The following is a 17694-nucleotide window of genomic DNA, read 5'->3' on the forward strand; positions in this document are numbered from 1 at the left end:
AAATTTAGCGTATATAAGGCGATTTATTCACAATAAATGATAAAAAGAGCCGCATTTGCATAAACTTTTGGTGGAAACCACGCCATTGGGACGGGAGCAGACATTTCTCGTAACCCTAGTTGATTGCCGCGTACATCTTAACCTTAACAATGATGATGTTGTAGAACTCGAAATTGCTTTATGTGAACTGCGAACGCGATCCGGATATTGCAAAAAAACTTTTCTTTGATTTTCCAACTGCAAACCCGGTGACAGACACACACACACAGACACGTCCAGTGTAATACCTTTCCGTGACGTCATCGTCATTCTGAGAGGTAGAAGTGCCAGAGCTTTAACCTTTTGAAATTTAAAACGAACTTTGAGAAAAAGCTTGCATAGCCGCTGCTATCGAATTAAGTCGGGTCGATTTAATTTAACGGTTTAACTCACGAAGGTTTCTTTTAACAGAAGCACGCAAAACTATAATCTGATAAATTAATTTAATTTGCCAAGAAACCTCCAAGCGGCCGCGTAAAGTCCGGTCGATTAAAGTTACATTAAAGTCCAAATTTTATTTCGTCCACTTACCCGCAATGCGGGGAACAACAACGATCGAGTTTCAACAATAAAATGTAAGCGTCTTTTGGATATTTTCTTTTAGCCATTTTAGTTTTGTGTAAATAAAACACCGCGAAGACTGTGCTCAATAATAATAAATAATTAAAAGATTGGTGACACCAAGGTCGTCCGCTAACGTGTAACAATGCCCGATGCCCTTGCTCCTAACGTCAAAGGAATCATGGATATGTATAAACAGTAACGTATAGTGGATTCCCATCTCTTACCTTCCTCAAGGCATTTCGCTTAGGCGCCCGATCAGCAGAGAAAAATTTGACTTGACCCCCCACCCTCGCTAACCTTGTGAATGAGAGTGAATTTCGTGTGTTCTCTCTGCGCATGGGTGAAATTTCAAATGTACCGCTCAGCATTCTCCGGAGAGATATTGCCCTTTTCCCAACTTGACCTAGCTATTTTCGTCTCGATTTAATAAACCTTCACGGAGTTTGCGAATTCATTCCGCATGGATTACGAAACGTCCTCCAATTGTTCCGGAGTGAAAACGATTCACGCTGTGATAATGCAGGTAAATATCAATTATTAAATTCAGACCCTAAGTCCCGTCAGGATGTTTTGGTTAAAAGATGGTTGCGTACGTGAACCCTAAACCACACAGTGAATCAATAGGATAAAGTCTGGCAATATCTTTTAGTTCTACTGTGTATAAAATCGGGTGACTGGGTTTTTCACAATAAGGATAGTTTTTAGTTTCTGATCGTAATCTTAAAGACGACAGTGGATTGGATAATTCATTCTAGTACTTAATTGTAACCTTTCATTAAAGCTAGTTTCAGCTGAGCGTCGATCACTCAGTCAGGAATGCCTATAATTCTGGATCTTTATTTTAATGTAATTATTTAGGAAACATTAATATTGGAAATCATGCAAGCATTTGTGACGTATTATCTGCCATTTATTGAAAGAGTATCCAAAGTGTGGTGTGTTACAATATCCGACCAAGTAAATTTTCGATTTTATCTAAACAAACTATTATTTTCTTTCGTTAGCTTTATCAAGTCCTATTTTTCTTTAACGGATGCGTATGAAGAAAATGGACCACTTAAAAGCTCTGAGGTGAGAAAATTCCCCAAAACTATCGAAATGAATATACGCGGCTTAGAACTGAAGCGCTGATCTGTCCCGATCTATGGTTTGCCTCAAATTTGCAGGAAATACAAAAGGATTTGGACATCGTTTTCCATATGGCTTTACTAAATGACGTTGCTAACCACAAAGGTTGGTTTCCAACAAACTGCTTCTCAGAGACGAACTGATAATCGTCAACTCAGTTCCGTTTGCTAGCGATAATTATTCCTTCAACTTTCTCGCAAATAGTCAACAGTTTATAAGGTATGTTCCATAAGTATGACACTACCTATACTTTGTAATGCTTGAGACTTCCTGAGAGCTAGTTCGAGAACGAGAAGCGAGAATTGACTATACGCTCGGTTTTATATTCCGTCTTCCTATTTAGTCTGTACCAGAAGTAAGATAAGGGACTAGAAGTAAAGTGCTCTAGCATTGGTAATAGTGAACAAATTTGAGGATTTTATGCCGCTTCCATCGCGCCAACACTAGAGAGAAAAAAATTGGTCGAGTTCCAAAAAAATTTCCTTCCCCTTCCCCTGAACCTAAAGCCGCGGAACACGGACGCGGATGCTTGAATCTAGTTTGGCCGTCTACCGCCGCGAGCGTCTCACGTTTTGGAGGGAAAATTCAGAAACCGCTACCAAGAGGGCCAACCCCTCGTGTGTTATCAAGAATATTTACTTTCGCCACGTCAAGAATTTCGTTACCTCGATACTTCTAGTCCCTTATCTTACTTCTGTCTGTACTAAACCTTCGACAGAGCCTGACCAGGCGTCGCTCTAGGAGAATCAATGACGTTTCACCTACGTCACTTCATGACAAGCTCTCAGTAACTTATGAAACAAATCATATGAACTTATGATATTACCGAATTAAAGGGCGTTCTTAATTGAACACATTTTTGGGGCTGTGCGAGCCTTGAATTTTTGGTTTATAGTCGAGTCTCGAGTATTGAAAATGTCCCTTATCGATTATCGAGTAGTTGGAAAATTTGTTTCGTGTATTTATCGCGTAATTGGGAATTGGTTTTCAAGTATTTCCACACTTTCTGTTAATTTATCACTCTCATAATAGACATTTAGTGTAATTTTGATGATCGACAACTACTTCAAACAATTCCCAGACGGTATTAGTTTTCTTCCCTTTCAATTTAATAAACTAATTCCTCTTCTTCGGAATATCATTCCTCACCGAAGTCACTTCTAGCCCTTGTTATACTTCGCGCAAAGTCCCAAACGAAAATTACTATAAGCTGAATTTGAAAAATAAATAAATAAATAAATAATAACAATAGTCAACGCGCCTTTAACTGTACTTTATTACTTTTACTTCCACTGTTGAACCAGCTAGACTACCTTACTCAATTTCACTGGCATTATTTATGATCTAAACTACCCAATCAACACTAACTCGCGTCTGTTAACCAATATGAGTGACTTTCTAGCAGATTTTTTATAACTAGTACATCCCATTTTCAGAGCTAAAGGCCTTGCAAAAGGGTGTCCTCCCATTGGATCGAATCCCATTCGACCGAATTCCCAATCGACCGATTTTATCTGAAATATGATTTTAAATCCCGCCGTTTGTGCGGTTTCTGCCTATTGGGATTTTTTATTAAGAATATTATTATTACTTATAAGGCTATACAGTATAAGTTAATTTAGCGATAGGAACTTTCGTCTCACCGTGGTGCAGTGGAAGAGTATAAGACTACCGTGCGACACTCCTTGGATCGATTCCCCGAAAGAAAATGTAAACTACGTAATAGCAGTTTTATGCAATTGATTATTAATTTCATTTTAACTAAATTGCAGTTACGTTAGACTGTGTGGGAAACTATAAAGTAATAAAAAAATACTATTGTAATAATGGCCTTTGAGTATTTGAAATATTTTGCGTAAATTTTATTAAAATTACGGTAATATTTTAGAGGGTTAAGGTTAGGTCAAATCGGGTTAGGTTAGGTTTGGTTGGGTTTGGTTAGGTTAGGTTTGGTTAGGTTAGGTTTGGTTTGGTTAGGTTTGGTTTGGTTTGGTTAGGTTAGGTTCGGTTAGGTTAGGTTAGGTTTGGTTTGGTTGGGTTTGGTTTGGTTGGGTTTGGTTAGGTTAGGTTTGGTTGGGTTAGGTTAGGTAAGGTTAGGTTTAGGTTAGGTTAGGTTAGGTTAGGTTTGGTTAGGTTAGGTTTGGTTGGGTTAGGTTAGGTTAGGTTTGGTTGGGTTAGGTTAGGTTAGGTTAGGTTTGGTTGGGTTAGGTTTAGGTTAGGTTAGGTTTGGTTAGGTAAGGTTACGTTAGGTTAGGTTAGGTTTTGTTAGGTTAGGTTAGGTTAGGTTATGTTAGGTTAGGTTTGGTTAGGTTAGGTTAGGTTAGGTTAGGTTAGGCTAGGTAAGGTTAGGTTAGGTTTGGTTTGGTTAGGTTAGGTTTGGTTTGGTTAGGTTAGGTTAGGTTAGGTTTGGTTAGGTTAGGTTGGGTTAGGTAACGTTAGGTAAGGTTAGGTTAGGGTTAGGTTAGGTAAGGTTAGGTTTGGTTAGGTTAGGTGAGGTTTGGAAGTGGTAGGATAACCGATATTCCAAAATATTTTTATTTTCATTGAGGTTAGGTTAGGTTAGGTTGGGTTAGGTAACGTTAGGTAAGGTTAGGTAAGGTTAGGTTAGGGTTAGGTAAGGTAAGGTTAGGTTTGGTTAGGTTAGGTTAGGTTTGGAAGTGGTAGGATAACCGATATTCCAAAATATTTTTATTTTCATTGAGGTCCTTGCATAATAAAAGCGGGCCTTTTCCAACTAATTATTTTTATAAAGATTCTGGAACAATTAACGCTGCATTTATTAACTTCCTTTAACAATAAATATATGCCTTTTCCAAAATATTGATTGTTTTACGGGTCATTTCAGGTTGGCTTTGATTCGGCTCGGTTACCTATTGTAATTGCATCCTTTTAAACTTGGGATTTGACCATCACAGTATCATTTTTTATATAAAAGTGTATTGATAGACTCAAGCTTAAGGACAAGGTTATTTTGTTTCATCCAAAAGAGGTATTTTTCAATTTGGTTTTAAAATACGGCGTTAAAAATATCTCGTTTAATAGCAATGAAAATTTTAAGATAATAAACCCGCACATTTTGGCTATATTCGGTCCAACGGGATTCGGTTCATTGGGACATTCGGTCTAATGGGATTCGGCCCAATGGGCCAGCAGCTCCAAAAGCAGGTTCGAGTATTTATCGAGCCTTGGTTTGATACTCGAAACTTTTTCAAGTCTCAGAAAATCTCTTATCGAGTACTCGCACAGCACTACTGACATTTTGGGTTTCAATTCCAGGTTCTTCAACTTCTATTCGGCTTCAGTTTCGTGGTTGCTCTGATCATGACCAAATTGACCAATTGACGTCGAAGAAGTCCAGTGAAAGTGTTCGTTGAGATGTTAATAAACATATGGGATCTCATTTTCATCTACTTTTTTGAACGTGAGCGTATTAAAATGACGAAAGTTAATTACTGATGAAAACGAAACATTATCTTCAGCTATCTCGAGACCATCTGAGAACGTGTCCTGGAGACTCGTCTACGGATTTTGGATTATAGGAGCCTTATTTTTGAGCGCCGTTATCTCCTGTACTTTCAAATCAGATGTTTACAGTCTCGAGTACCAGTACATTGACAACTTCGAAGATTGGAGATTGAAAACCAACACGCCCATATGGGTCATACCTGGAACTGGTGTTTTTATGATTTTCATGAATTTCGTGAGTATAGAAATCCATGAAATGTGGAACGGAGGCGTGTATCCATGATCGTATTATTTATTTTGGTTTATTTCGAAGTTGTCTGAATTTTGCGAACAAAACCTTACAGATCGAATTCGACATGGTGAACCTACGGATGTAATTGATGTCGATTTATGGGATGAGATAGTTGCCGGAAAACTGAACGTAGCGTTGGATGATGTAACTCTTAAACTCGTCTGTATACCTTGACTGACTCCGCTGATATCAAAGAGAAAAAGCTGTACATTAACAATGTATTTAGTGAAACACTGCCACTTGTCTTTTATATCAGCGATAAAGGCAACAATGTGTAACGATAAAATCTGAATAATTTATATTTCCCCACTATCCCTTTATTTCGTTCATTATCCCTTTAAGAAAATCTCCTACACTTCGCATATTTAATCCGTCAATAATAAATTTCCCAGGGAAACTTCTGAAAAGGTCAATCCCAATGCTGGCGTTGGTTACCAATTCAGAGGCTTTCCCCAAAACCCGGCTTCTTCGTGGCCACAAGAAGCCCCGGCCATCTAGTTCTCCGAACTTCTCTATCTGGGAAAAAATAGCGTTTCCCTCATATCATCCCTTTCAGGTTATTTACCCCTCGCTTATTGAGAGTTGCCAGGTATTTTTATTTTTCGATGTCTTTCTTATTTTTTAAATGTTTTGTATATAATGTATAGTTGTAGTATAACTTAGTGTAAATAGTGTAAATAGATTTTAAGAACGCGCGCGGACTGGGGTTCGCCCCACGGTAATTTACCGACATCGCGAACGGTCCGAGAGCGGGGATGCCCCGCCAACGCGACGCTATCAAGCCGTCGCCACCACGTCACCAGGCGCGAGGGTGAAAACCCTGAAAAACCCGAACTCTATCCGAGAGCGCCACGCCACGTCATTCTTGATGGCACTGAAAAGCCTACCGCCTGCCGGCTATAAAAGCTCGACCATGGCTTCGAAAAACCATGACTCGATATCCTGACCTTCCTGAGGAAACGCTGCCCGTTCCGAATCGCCAGCTGAAGTTCTAGCCGCTGGAAACTCTGCCCTTGGAGCTCCCGATAAACCATGACGCCCTAACCGGCCATCGAGCACTAAGTACGGGCGTGCTAATTTATGTTTTAAACTGTTTTAAACTTCTAATGAACTGTCGTCGGACATTCTCGACGCTCGCGCTCACGAGTCGCGCCTTCCGCCGTACCCACGGACGTGTTATGGACGATTGAAAACTCCTCGTTCGTGTTTGTCACCTTCGGTGCATCCCATCTTGAACAATGGCCAAAAACCGTAACGTTACCAAATGCATTTATTTATTTATTACGAATTCGTATAGTGGATCTCGCCTAACGAGATTCAACATTTAATATATCTCGCTTAACGAGAAATAAGAGAATGGATCATGACCATTTTTTTTTAGTATATTATTATTATTGTGCATGTTTTATTTAGTATATTATTATTATTGTGCATGTTTTATTTTATTAGTATTTTCTTTATCGCGTGCATGTTTTAGTTTATCGATTATTAGTGATGTTATTAAAATTAAACATTAAGACTTTGTTAGTGATGTTATTAAAATTAAACATTAAGACCTTGGTAACTCTCAATGTCGTTTAATTATTCCCTCCATAAAAATCCCCTAGACATACTGACCATTATTATTTTAATTCTTATGCGCTACCCCGCTAGAGAAAGTAAGGGTAACGAGCCCGGACCACGCATTTATATTTATTCCTCTTTGTAGTGAGGTTTTCCCTAACCCTTTTAATCGCGATCTTAGCAATATGCTAAGCGAATATTTTATCGTCGCACAACTTCGCTACAAATGATCGAGTAATTTCAGAAATCGCGCGTTTACAGTAAGCACAGAAATAATATTCAATCCAATACGCGTATTTTGTAAAGTAATCATTCTCTATCTTTTTCGTGAATTTCATAGCGCGTCTATCGCTTTCGAAACGAAGCCTTTTGATAACTTATTACTGGTGTCGTCTTACAAACTGGACAAGGCTAAATGGGTCAAACCTCATCAAGAAATTGCCCCGATAACCCTTAAGGACACTCAGTTGGCCTTCTGGTTCTTGGGCCGCGGTTATATGTTTTGTGGGCTCGTATTCATTCTGGAATTAATCCCCAGGGTCATTAAATCATGTTTCAAGAGTTTAAAGAAAAAATCATATCCCACTGTACTTCGGTCCTATAATTACCCTCCCTTTTGGAACTAAACCAATGTCGGCACAGTTGTCGTAATTCTCGTCATCGTTATGAAAACTCCCTTGTATCTCTACAAACCAACCCGAAATCGTTTTACTCTCACATCGCTCACATCAATAACTTTCGCAAATGTCGATACAAAACGTCGTTGTTCAGTGGGGTCATGACCATGGGCTAGCTTTTAACATTGCTAAGTGTAAAACTCTTCACCTTGGTCGTCGTAATCCCATGTTTGATTATTCTCGGGGTGTAAAATTTTCTCAAAACTTGATATGCGAGACGCATATAGCCAATTGGAGCTGGATGAAGCCTCAAAGGACCTCGTGGTCATCAACACGCAGAGGGGATTATTCAAGTACAACTACCAACCCTACGGCATATCATCCGCGTCAGCCATATTTCAAAAACACATGGAAGCACTACTACGCAATCAAGACAACGTAACCCCACTACAAGACGATATCGCATTGGGAGGCATTGACGAAATGGATCATTTACGAAAGTTAAATTCGTTACTACAAGTAATAAAAGACGCCGGATTGAAGCTGCGCCGCGAAAAGTGTCAATTCGCCAAACCTTCTCTGGACTTCCTTGGTCATCACTTGGACAGCGAAGGACTACATCCCATGAAGAATAAAATGACAGCCATTTCAGAAGCTCCTGAACCGAAGAACGTGGAGGAACTAAGATCCTTCCTGGGACTTCTTAACTATTATGCGAAATTCGTGCCGAACTACGCTACGCAGCTAGCTCCGTTGTATGAACTGCTGAAAAAGACATCGGCATGGAAATGGGGAGACGAAATTTAAATACATATCAATTTATAACACAGGAAAGGGGGTATATACATGTATTAGGAACTGAATACATTAAATTAAGGAAACAATTAAAAATTACAGAGTGCATAGTTCAGCTAACAATAATAAATGGAAAATTTGACAAAATTTACAGAATGAGGAACCAGGGAGGAACTATAACAGTAAAGCTTTATTAGGCCACCTCCCCTGACGCGAGCGCCATCTGGCGTTCCACATCGTTACTAAACCTCGCCGACTTGAACAGTCAGGCTGTCCCTTTAACGAAAAAGATGAATTTCATTTACGCAGAACGTATCATTATGAATTAAAACGTGGGAGTAAAAGTAATTAGAATTAATGTTTTCTCCCCCTTTTAATGCACTTAACGAAAATGATAAATTTCACTTACACGGATCTTATCATTGTGAATTAAAAGGTGCGTGTAAAAGATAATTAAAATTGAAGTTTTCTTCCCCTTTATTATGCACTTAATTGAAAAGATGAATTTCACTCACATACAACTTATCATTGTTAATTTAAAGGTAAGTGTAAAACATAATTAAATTTAAAGTTTAGTTTTTCCGCGTTTTTATGCACTAAATGAAAAAGATAAATTTCACTTACTCAGCAGCTTATCATTGTGAATTAAAAGGGGCATGTAAAAATAATTATAATTGAAGTTTTCTCCGAGTTTTAACGCAGTTTATCACATAGATGAATTTTACTTACCCCCTATCATAGTAAATTAAAAGGTGCGAGTAAAAGATAATTGAAATTAACGTTTTCCTCGAGTTTTTATGAACATAATGACAAAGATGAATTTCACTCACTTCTAACTTATCATTACAAGGTGGGTGTAAAAATAATTCAAATTAAATTTTTCTCCTAGTTTTTAAGCACTTAATGACCAAGATGAATTTCACTTACAGCTTATCATTGTAAATTAAAAGGTGCGAGTAAAAGATAATTAAGCATTTCTTCGAGTTTTTATTCACTTAATCATCAAGGTGAACTTCACTTACTATCAGCTTATCCAGGAGCAGATGACAAAGGAGTCTCGGACGCTAGCTTCCATAATGTAGAGGGCAATGGGATCCGCGAACGTCACGGTTATTAACCAAAATCATTACGCCAGTGCCACCTCTCGTAGGAAATTTGAGCTTTATTTTCCAACCAATAGCGGGGCTGCAAAGTCTCGAAAGGATATCTGGGAAATCGCGTCCTGAGCCTCTCTTTAAAAATAGGTATCGTCTGCTTATAATTAGCCTAGGCTTAACGAGTATTAGAGTTAAAATAAAGATTTCAACGGCTTTTTAATCTTTTTTTCGACTACAATTGATAATGAAAAGCCCAGCGAGTAACGTATGTACACTATTAAAAAACTAAAATGTGTTTCAGTGCCAATTTTTTCTAAATTTCTTCTTGAATTAAATGATAGCTACAAGAGGTTGGGAAAAGAAATCACTCACGATGTTTTAAACCCAAAAAGTAAGAGACAGTGATTTCGTTTCCAACATCTTGTAGCAGTCAATTAATTCAAAAGAAATACGGAATATTTTGGCCCTAAAACACATATATAACATTGTGTTTCGGCATCTTTTAAAACCTTGGGTTGTATCTTTTGAAAACCCGAGCTCAATCATTCCAGTGGGCACAAATTGTTAATTAAGCCTTGGCTTACCTGATTTCTCTGTTAGTTTGAACTTAATTTGACTATTTAGTAGGTTTAAAGTCACAAAATGTAGTCTTATCTTTTATCTTAATACCACCAGTTACAGCTGTTTGAATAAAGTAATTGTATTGTGTATATTTATGTCGCGATCGGATAAGACGAACCTCAGTAGCCACCGTTAGTCCGTTATTACAATAAAAAAATTCCCAGCAGACTTTGGTGCACAGGTATAATCCACCAAAAGCATCGTCTGCTATAATGTCTGATAGCGCCTCTATGGCAAACGATACCGCTACAGCTGTGACGTACGCGGGTCCCATTGCCCTCTATATTGTGGAAGCTAGCGTCCGAGACTCCTTTGTCATCTGCTCCTGGCTTATCATTGTGAATTAAAAGTTCCGTGTAAGGGATAATTAAAATTAAAGTATTCACCCCGTTTTTATGATCTTAATGTAAAGGATGAATTTCACTTACCACCAACAGCTTATAATTGTGAAATAAAAGGTGAGTGAAAACGCTTATTAAAATTAGTTTTCTACGCATTTGTATATAATTAATGAAGAAAATTAATTTCACTCACCAAAATCAACTTATCATTGTGAATTTAAAGGTTGGGTGTAAAAGATAATTAAAATTAAAGTTAGTTAATGAAAAATATGAATTTCACTTACCTCTGTCAACTAATCATTGTGAATTAAAAGGTTGTGTGTAAAAGATAATTAAAATTATAGTTTTCAACAGAAATATTTTCCAATTATAATTAATATCGCCAGGGTTAGGCTTATATTTATTCGCTAATATAACACTTTTTTTTCTTATTGTTTAGTAAAATTACTTGTGCATACAAAATTATAAGCCGAATTGTGGCTTTTTTTAACATTGTTTCCATTTTTCTAAACCTTGTTTGAAGTTGTTTCCATTTTTAGCCACATTGTATATATGAAGGGCTATTATGCTATGTTCACACTTGCACGGGAGTCGGTTGACAACTCGTTTGCCCAATTAGTTGCGAAACATTATTTATTGCTAGTTCGAAGCGACTTCAAGAGCCTCGGTTCACACCTTAAGACGCCCATGTTAGTGCTGTCTGCTTATCTTTTCGTTGGTGTTGTCTGCTAAGGCCGGTGAAAATACACTTATTACTAGTCTCATCCCAGGTGAACTATCCATGAACACTAGAAACTACCTTCCAAAGCCGCTTTAAGTTGGTTTGCGAAGCAACTTCAAGAAACAGCGTTTGTAATTAGCTTCTCGAGTATCAGTTTTGTTCACACTAAATTTTGGAATCGTTTTGAATCGCTTCGAACCGGTTTCCCGTGTAAGTGTGAACGTGGCTTAAGTTTGACCTGGTGTGAAGAAGATGTTTCGTTCGGTATTTTTAAATAGTACTTCCCAAAACCACTTTTAGTCGGAGCTAGCTCTATCTTCAATAATTTTTTATTTTTAAATTTATAATATTTATTTTCTTCTCTACCACCACCGGGAATAGAACCCGGGACAATCGGAAAGACAGCCTGATACTTTGAAGAGGCTTGTAGGAGAGAGAACGAGAGATATATGAGCGGTCCGAGCTGCGCTTAGTGAGCTTCAAGAGAGAGAGGAATAAGATATAGAAGCGGCAAGGAAGCGGTCCGAGCTGTGCTGAGTGAGCTCCAAAAGAGAGGGGAATAGGATATAGAAGCGGTACGAGTGGGCGAGGATTCTATCTCAGACCACCTACCCATGGACAGGCATGAGGATAGGGAGCTAGGTTAGCAAAGTGTAACGCCTGACGAAAGCGCCGCTGTGGCGGCTACTGGAAATTCATCTCCACAAACAGACTAAAGTGAAAAATATTAATTCTTGCTCCCTCGAGAACAGTGGCCTAATAGGCGTCAATAGATGCCAAAAATCTTATAAATGTGACAAAGTGAGTAAACCATTATCATTCGTTTATTTTTAGTTCATCTCATTAAAGATTTATAAACGTTATATGTATAATAGTTTAGTAAATATAACTCTGGGTTACTTTATAAGACGAATATAATATTAAGCCTTGGCCAAAAAACGAATTTTGTCTCTTTAAATGATCACGTGTCACTTGTGGAGATATATTGCGGTCCGCCGACACATGAGGGCGTGTGCTACGAAAACCGTGGTTTAACACGGGGATGCCTGTCCATGGGTAGGTGGTCTGAGATTCTATCACGGGCTACTAAACTAAGAAGACATTCCAGCTCTGTTATCGGGCGTCTCTCTAGGAAAACCGTTTTTCCTTTTTAAAAGCGGAAGCACGTAATTTCGGTAAAAAGTCGAGTGAGGCTGGAAAACAGTATTTTTGAAAAAAAAACGTCCATTTTTAAATATCCCGTAGCTCGAGAAAAGCGGGCTATCTGGTACGGCTGTGCGTAGCTGGTGTGGTGTTTTAGAAGGTTAGTTTACTTTTAAATGTAATTGTTTATAATTGTGATTAATATTGAAAATTATCAAGTTAAATTAAAACCTTGAAACCGTGAAATGTCCTCTTAGTTTAGTGGCCCGTGATCCTATAGAAGCGCGCTTTGGCAAATATTTCCCATAGATCTCTTGGTTTTTTCTTAGCTACAAGGTATCGATGGGACTAATAGATTTACCCGAGTAGTATTGGTAATAGCATAAGTCTATTATGTAAGGTCCCCTTACATAATAGACTTACATGGGGACCTTTCATAATAGACTTATGGTAATAGTTTTAGTAATTAAATAAGTAATGGGCGTTGGCGACTTGCGATTTACGGGCATTGAAAAATTATTTCCCCTGACCGGTAAATTAGGGTTTATTTATTATAGTAGGGATAGCGAGAGTACGTAAACGATGTGACTTAATTATGGGCTAGACCATCTTGTTAAAACAAGGTTTCCATCTTTTTCTAGTCTCTCTTAGGCTTAAATTGACCTTTCAACCGACATGAGTGAACATTTTCAAACGAAGGTTATTTCAGAGCTTTCTTACCAATAGGACGTGAATACGCCAACGGCGCTATAACAGCAATAGTGAATACAGCGAAGAGGAAAAACATTTTGTTGGAGAACATCCTGCAAATAATTTCTATTACAGATCGTCTATAATAGCTATAAAATATCTCGTGATAAAAGTATAGTAACGTTCGTCAGCACTTGGATTAAAGTGATATTTGAACGCTTATACTCTTTAAAGTTTAAACTCAGCCATGGAAAATAGTGCTCACGTAATGGCCTATTTTCGAATCTCTCTATCAAGGTTCACTTAAAGTAAAACATCCCATGGAGAACTCACACAGGAGAGCCGCAGTTCAATTAAACTCTTTATTTGCACCAATAATCCGGGGGAAAAATAAAGTTGGCAAGTTTCATAAAATTCCTCTCCATTAGTAGATTATCGTAACGTTTATTACTATAGGCACGTTTCATCGAAATGGGGCAGCGTTTTCAAATAAATTGAGTTTCACGTAATGTTGTTTTAGGGCGTTGTTATCGTTAAAATAATCGTGTCACGGCTCTACTCTCATATATGGAGCACAACACTACACTATCCGTTGAGTCCATTGATCTATCGAAAAGCAAAATTGGGACATATTACCTCTCCGAGTGACGTAGTCACGGAGAGGTATTACACTGGACGTGTGGGTCTGTCTGTGTGTGTGTGTCTGTCACACCCCACGTGACCGCGTTCGCAGTTTGCGTATCGGAGCAAACGTGTTCCCAATTTCCGGACTGCATTGACAGTTCACGGAAATTTGGAAAATTGTGTTCGTCTCCGCTGGCTATACTACTTGAGTTCCCACAGCACCAGTTTTGGTTTTCGTCCACTCCACATGGACACTAGTCTGTACTTGCTGGCTTCCAAGCAACACCATCTTCTGTTCTTTGTCCATTCCACATGGACGCCAGTCAGTACATTCTGGCTTCTTTTCCTTCGTCAACGTTTGGTTTCAAGATATACGCGGCGATCGGCTAGGGTTACGTGAAACGTCTAGCCTCCCAATGGCAGGGCTTCCACCAAAGGTTCACGCGAATGCGTTTTTACCTCTCCGTGTGACGTAGTCCAGGAGAGGTTCTGTAACGGCCGTATCTGTGTGTGTCTGTCTGTGTGTCTGTCTGTCTGTCCGTTGTTACACCCACGTGACCGCGTTCGCAGTTTGCGTATCGGAGCAAACGTGTTCGCCATTTCCGAACTGCTTTCACAGTCACGGAAATGGCTCCTCTACTTGAGTTCTCACACCACCATCTTCTGGTCTTTGTCCATCCCACACGGACACTAGTCTGTTCTAACTGGCTTCTAATCACCACCATCTTCTGGTCTTCGTAATGGCCATTCCACGTGGACACCAGTCTGTACATACTGGCTGCTAATCACCACCAGCTTCTGTTCTTTGTCAATCCCACATTGACACCCGTCTGCACTTACACTGGCTTCTAACACCACCATCCACTGGTCTTCCGTCTATTCCACATAGACACCAATCTGTATCATTGGCTTCTACTCCATTTTCATCGTTTGGTTTTAGGATATACGCGGCGATCAGCTAGGGTTACGAGAAACGTCTAGCCTCCATAAGGTGGGATCGACCACCAGAGGTTTCGCAATTGCGCTTTTTCCTTACTATTATAATGGAAACGAATCGTATATATACCCCAAAATTTGAAGAAAGCGGGCAAGAGGGGTACCCTTCACTTTAAACGTCAATATTAGCAAAGTTTGAGATGATAATAGGTATAACTTTATTTTAAACGATTTAACTATTATTAATGTTAATTATTGAAGATTAAAATAATTAAAAATAATTATATTTATTTAAATATTAAAGATAAACCTCTCGTGCAAAGAGAGAGATTATCATTGCCTCATATCTATCAAGGCCCGTGCATTGCGATATATTTTTCAAAACAACAACAAAAATGGGAAGCTCCTCTCAGAAACATAATAATTTCTTTTCTCTGTATATGAAATGAAAATATGGATAATATTGCGCTCCTTCTTTAATGGTATGAATCCTAGCCTGTCTATTAATATTTTACGTAGTAGTAATACGTTTTTAGCGATGTCTAGAGAGGATAAACATAAGCGAGATTGTTTCGGAAAAAAAAATACTGCTTCCACTAATGGGTTTTTACTCCTTGTTACTGTTGTATAGAGTAATCATGATAAAAGCTTAAAAAATTACGAGATAACAGACCTTTTTTATCCTCTTGTTTTATTCTTAATAAGAATATAAAACATTCATTTTGAATCAAAAATATTTTTGATGCTAAGATTGCTTTAAAAAAATCCAAACGGTTAGGCATTGGTAAAAAAGACAAATGATATTTTTCAAATCTAATGAGATAACGCCCACCTAGTTGAAAATTGCCCTTTTTTATCCGCGGGAGCCATTCTTTATGAGAATTTCGATGCTAGGCCTAGTAGGTTGTCAATTAAACTACCGGTATATTATTGTTGTGGAAATTGGATATTAAGTCAAATTAAGTGGTTGTAACGAGCCAGCAGGTTTTTGCCACTTCTTTTTGTGAGTATTTGATTTTTATTGGATACTTAAGGTTATATAATCTTCTCGACACGGAGAGGTAATATTTTGGTTTTCCCAACTTGTTATCTATTATAGATATACGCGGCGATCGGCTAGGGTTACGAGAAACGTCTAGCCTCCCAATGGCAGGGCTTCCACCATCGGTTCACGAGAATGCGTTTTTATCTATTATCTATTATTATAATGGAAACGAATCGTATATATACCCCAAAATTTGAAGAAAGCGGGCAAGAGGGGTACCCTTCACTTTAAACGTCAATATTAGCAAAGTTTCGAATGATAATAGGAACAACTTTATTTTAAACGATTTAACTATTTTTAAAGTTGTTTACTGGCGATTAAAATAATAAATATCATTTATATTTAATTAATTATTTAAGATAAACTTATTTCTATGTAATGACACAAGTGAGAGTTTATATAGAACGAGTAATGAAGATTGCATCCGAATCGAAACACTACACGCATATCAAAGTTAATATAAACCGAGTAGGATGATAAGATCTCTTACTAAACGATAACATTTCCTTTTTGCAGAATATTAAATGGAAATATTTTAAATATTTTTCGGCATTACGATTCTTTAAGTAGTTGTGTAGCTATAAAGCTCTGTTTCATCTTGATATTCCAAGAACATCTTTTGATATTAACATTTCAAATTTGGTGTTTACTTTTTAATTCAGCTTTACTACTTTTTTATATAGTGTAAACGCATTTTTTACATTCAATAGATAATATGGATGTTCTTCATCTATCCACAAGTGTTGAAACGATTGGGTCTGTGAAATAAGATACCCTAGATATCATATAAACTAGAAATGACCTTGATTCGCCTCCTCTTTGAGGAGGTGTTAACGGTTCAGAGTGAGCCGTAAGTTAAATACACCCTTCAGTGATACATTTTAGGTCCTCATTAGAATTATTGAGGATGCAAAGGAAATTTTTAAACGCATAAGCCTTTGCTAATGACCTTGGGAATATTTCGCCAATTTGAACTATGTATCTCCGGTTTTTCTCATTGGCTGGTGGACCAGTGTTTAGAAAGTATATTCGTCTCGGCTCGGAGAGGTTTATTTTGGTTTCCCAACTTGTTTTCATTTTTATTAAGATTTGAACTAACATTATCTATAGCAAAACCAATTTTCTAAAACGAAGCATTTTAAATTTCGCGCCAAAGGATAGATTTTTTCCGCCATCTACGTGTTGCTGTTGGAAGTAAAACATCCAGTGGTTACCGCGCATGTCAATGGGCGGGGCTTTACCTTTCCTCACTCGGTCTATATCCCACTCTAATAGTCACGTGTACCAGGAACGTAGAGGTAGGGATACAAAGGTACAAGTGATTCGCCTCACGTTACTGTGGTTTTCCGCTAAGGCGGGGACGTTTAAGAGAGCGAGAGAAATAACACGTTTCATAACAACGCGGAATTTCTACACTTTCTGTACGTAGTAACCTATTCACTTTTGTTATTATCCATTAAGTTCTACGGAAAAATTATATAAACATTATACACAAATTGATATGTGTTTAAATTTTATAAACGTCTTAGATTGAAAATCATATTAAAATAGTTTCGAAGTGGCTTGGAAAACACCAAAATAAAATTAGAAAAAAGCAGATTTCCTATCGATATTTTTGTATTAAGTAACATTATTATAAACAAATCTTGTATTTTATTTTCTATTTAGAAAATTGTTAGTTTTTGCTACAATGCAGCTATATTTCATAGCTTCATTTTGTAAAAGAAATAATTGCATATCGAAAAGCTACATAATTTAAAATATTTGTGCATAAAATATTAAAAACACATGTGAATCAATCGCTTAATACATCCTAAATTTCCAAAAATTGTTAAAGAGGCATACGCTTGAATTCAAACGTCAACAATAGCTATGTTTAAAATGATTTTAGGAATTTAACTAGAATTAAGGTAAATTAATGACGATTAAAATAATTAATATCAATAGTATTTATTTAATTATTTAAGAAAAACCTAATTGCGTCTCGACTTGGAGAGGTTTATTTTGGTTTCT

The 17694-nt window shown here is 37.6% G+C and overlaps 1 protein-coding gene and 1 long non-coding RNA gene across 3 annotated transcripts; one reads left to right on the forward strand and one right to left on the reverse strand.

The window, feature by feature from the left end:
• The first annotated feature begins 753 nt into the window (after positions 1-753).
• Positions 754-5755, forward strand: LOC149702988 (uncharacterized). Of its 2 annotated transcripts, none has more exons than XM_089866895.1 (7): positions 754-1126; positions 1462-1538; positions 1608-1674; positions 1770-1836; positions 5008-5152; positions 5211-5431; positions 5510-5755. In XM_089866895.1, the coding sequence occupies exons 1-5, from the start codon at positions 1064-1066 to the stop codon at positions 5103-5105; spliced, it is 372 nt and encodes a 123-aa protein (XP_089723021.1). In that variant the 5' UTR covers positions 754-1063; the 3' UTR covers positions 5106-5152; positions 5211-5431; positions 5510-5755. The 2 variants fall into 2 exon arrangements, with proteins under 2 accessions (XP_089723021.1, XP_089723022.1); XM_089866896.1 differs by having other exon boundaries at positions 5541-5755.
• On the reverse strand, positions 1492-2782 carry LOC149702989 (uncharacterized). Its single transcript, XR_016381909.1, has 2 exons — positions 1982-2782; positions 1492-1920 (listed from the first exon to the last, which is right to left on the reverse strand). It is a non-coding gene; the product is annotated as an uncharacterized LOC149702989 (long non-coding RNA).
• Positions 5756-17694: the final 11939 nt, after the last annotated feature.

Source organism: Phalangium opilio, unplaced genomic scaffold (assembly GCF_054372755.1).
Source record: "Phalangium opilio isolate 3A_F unplaced genomic scaffold, DU_Popi_V2 ptg000017l_1, whole genome shotgun sequence".
In the NCBI taxonomy this organism is placed as follows: domain Eukaryota; kingdom Metazoa; phylum Arthropoda; class Arachnida; order Opiliones; family Phalangiidae; genus Phalangium; species Phalangium opilio.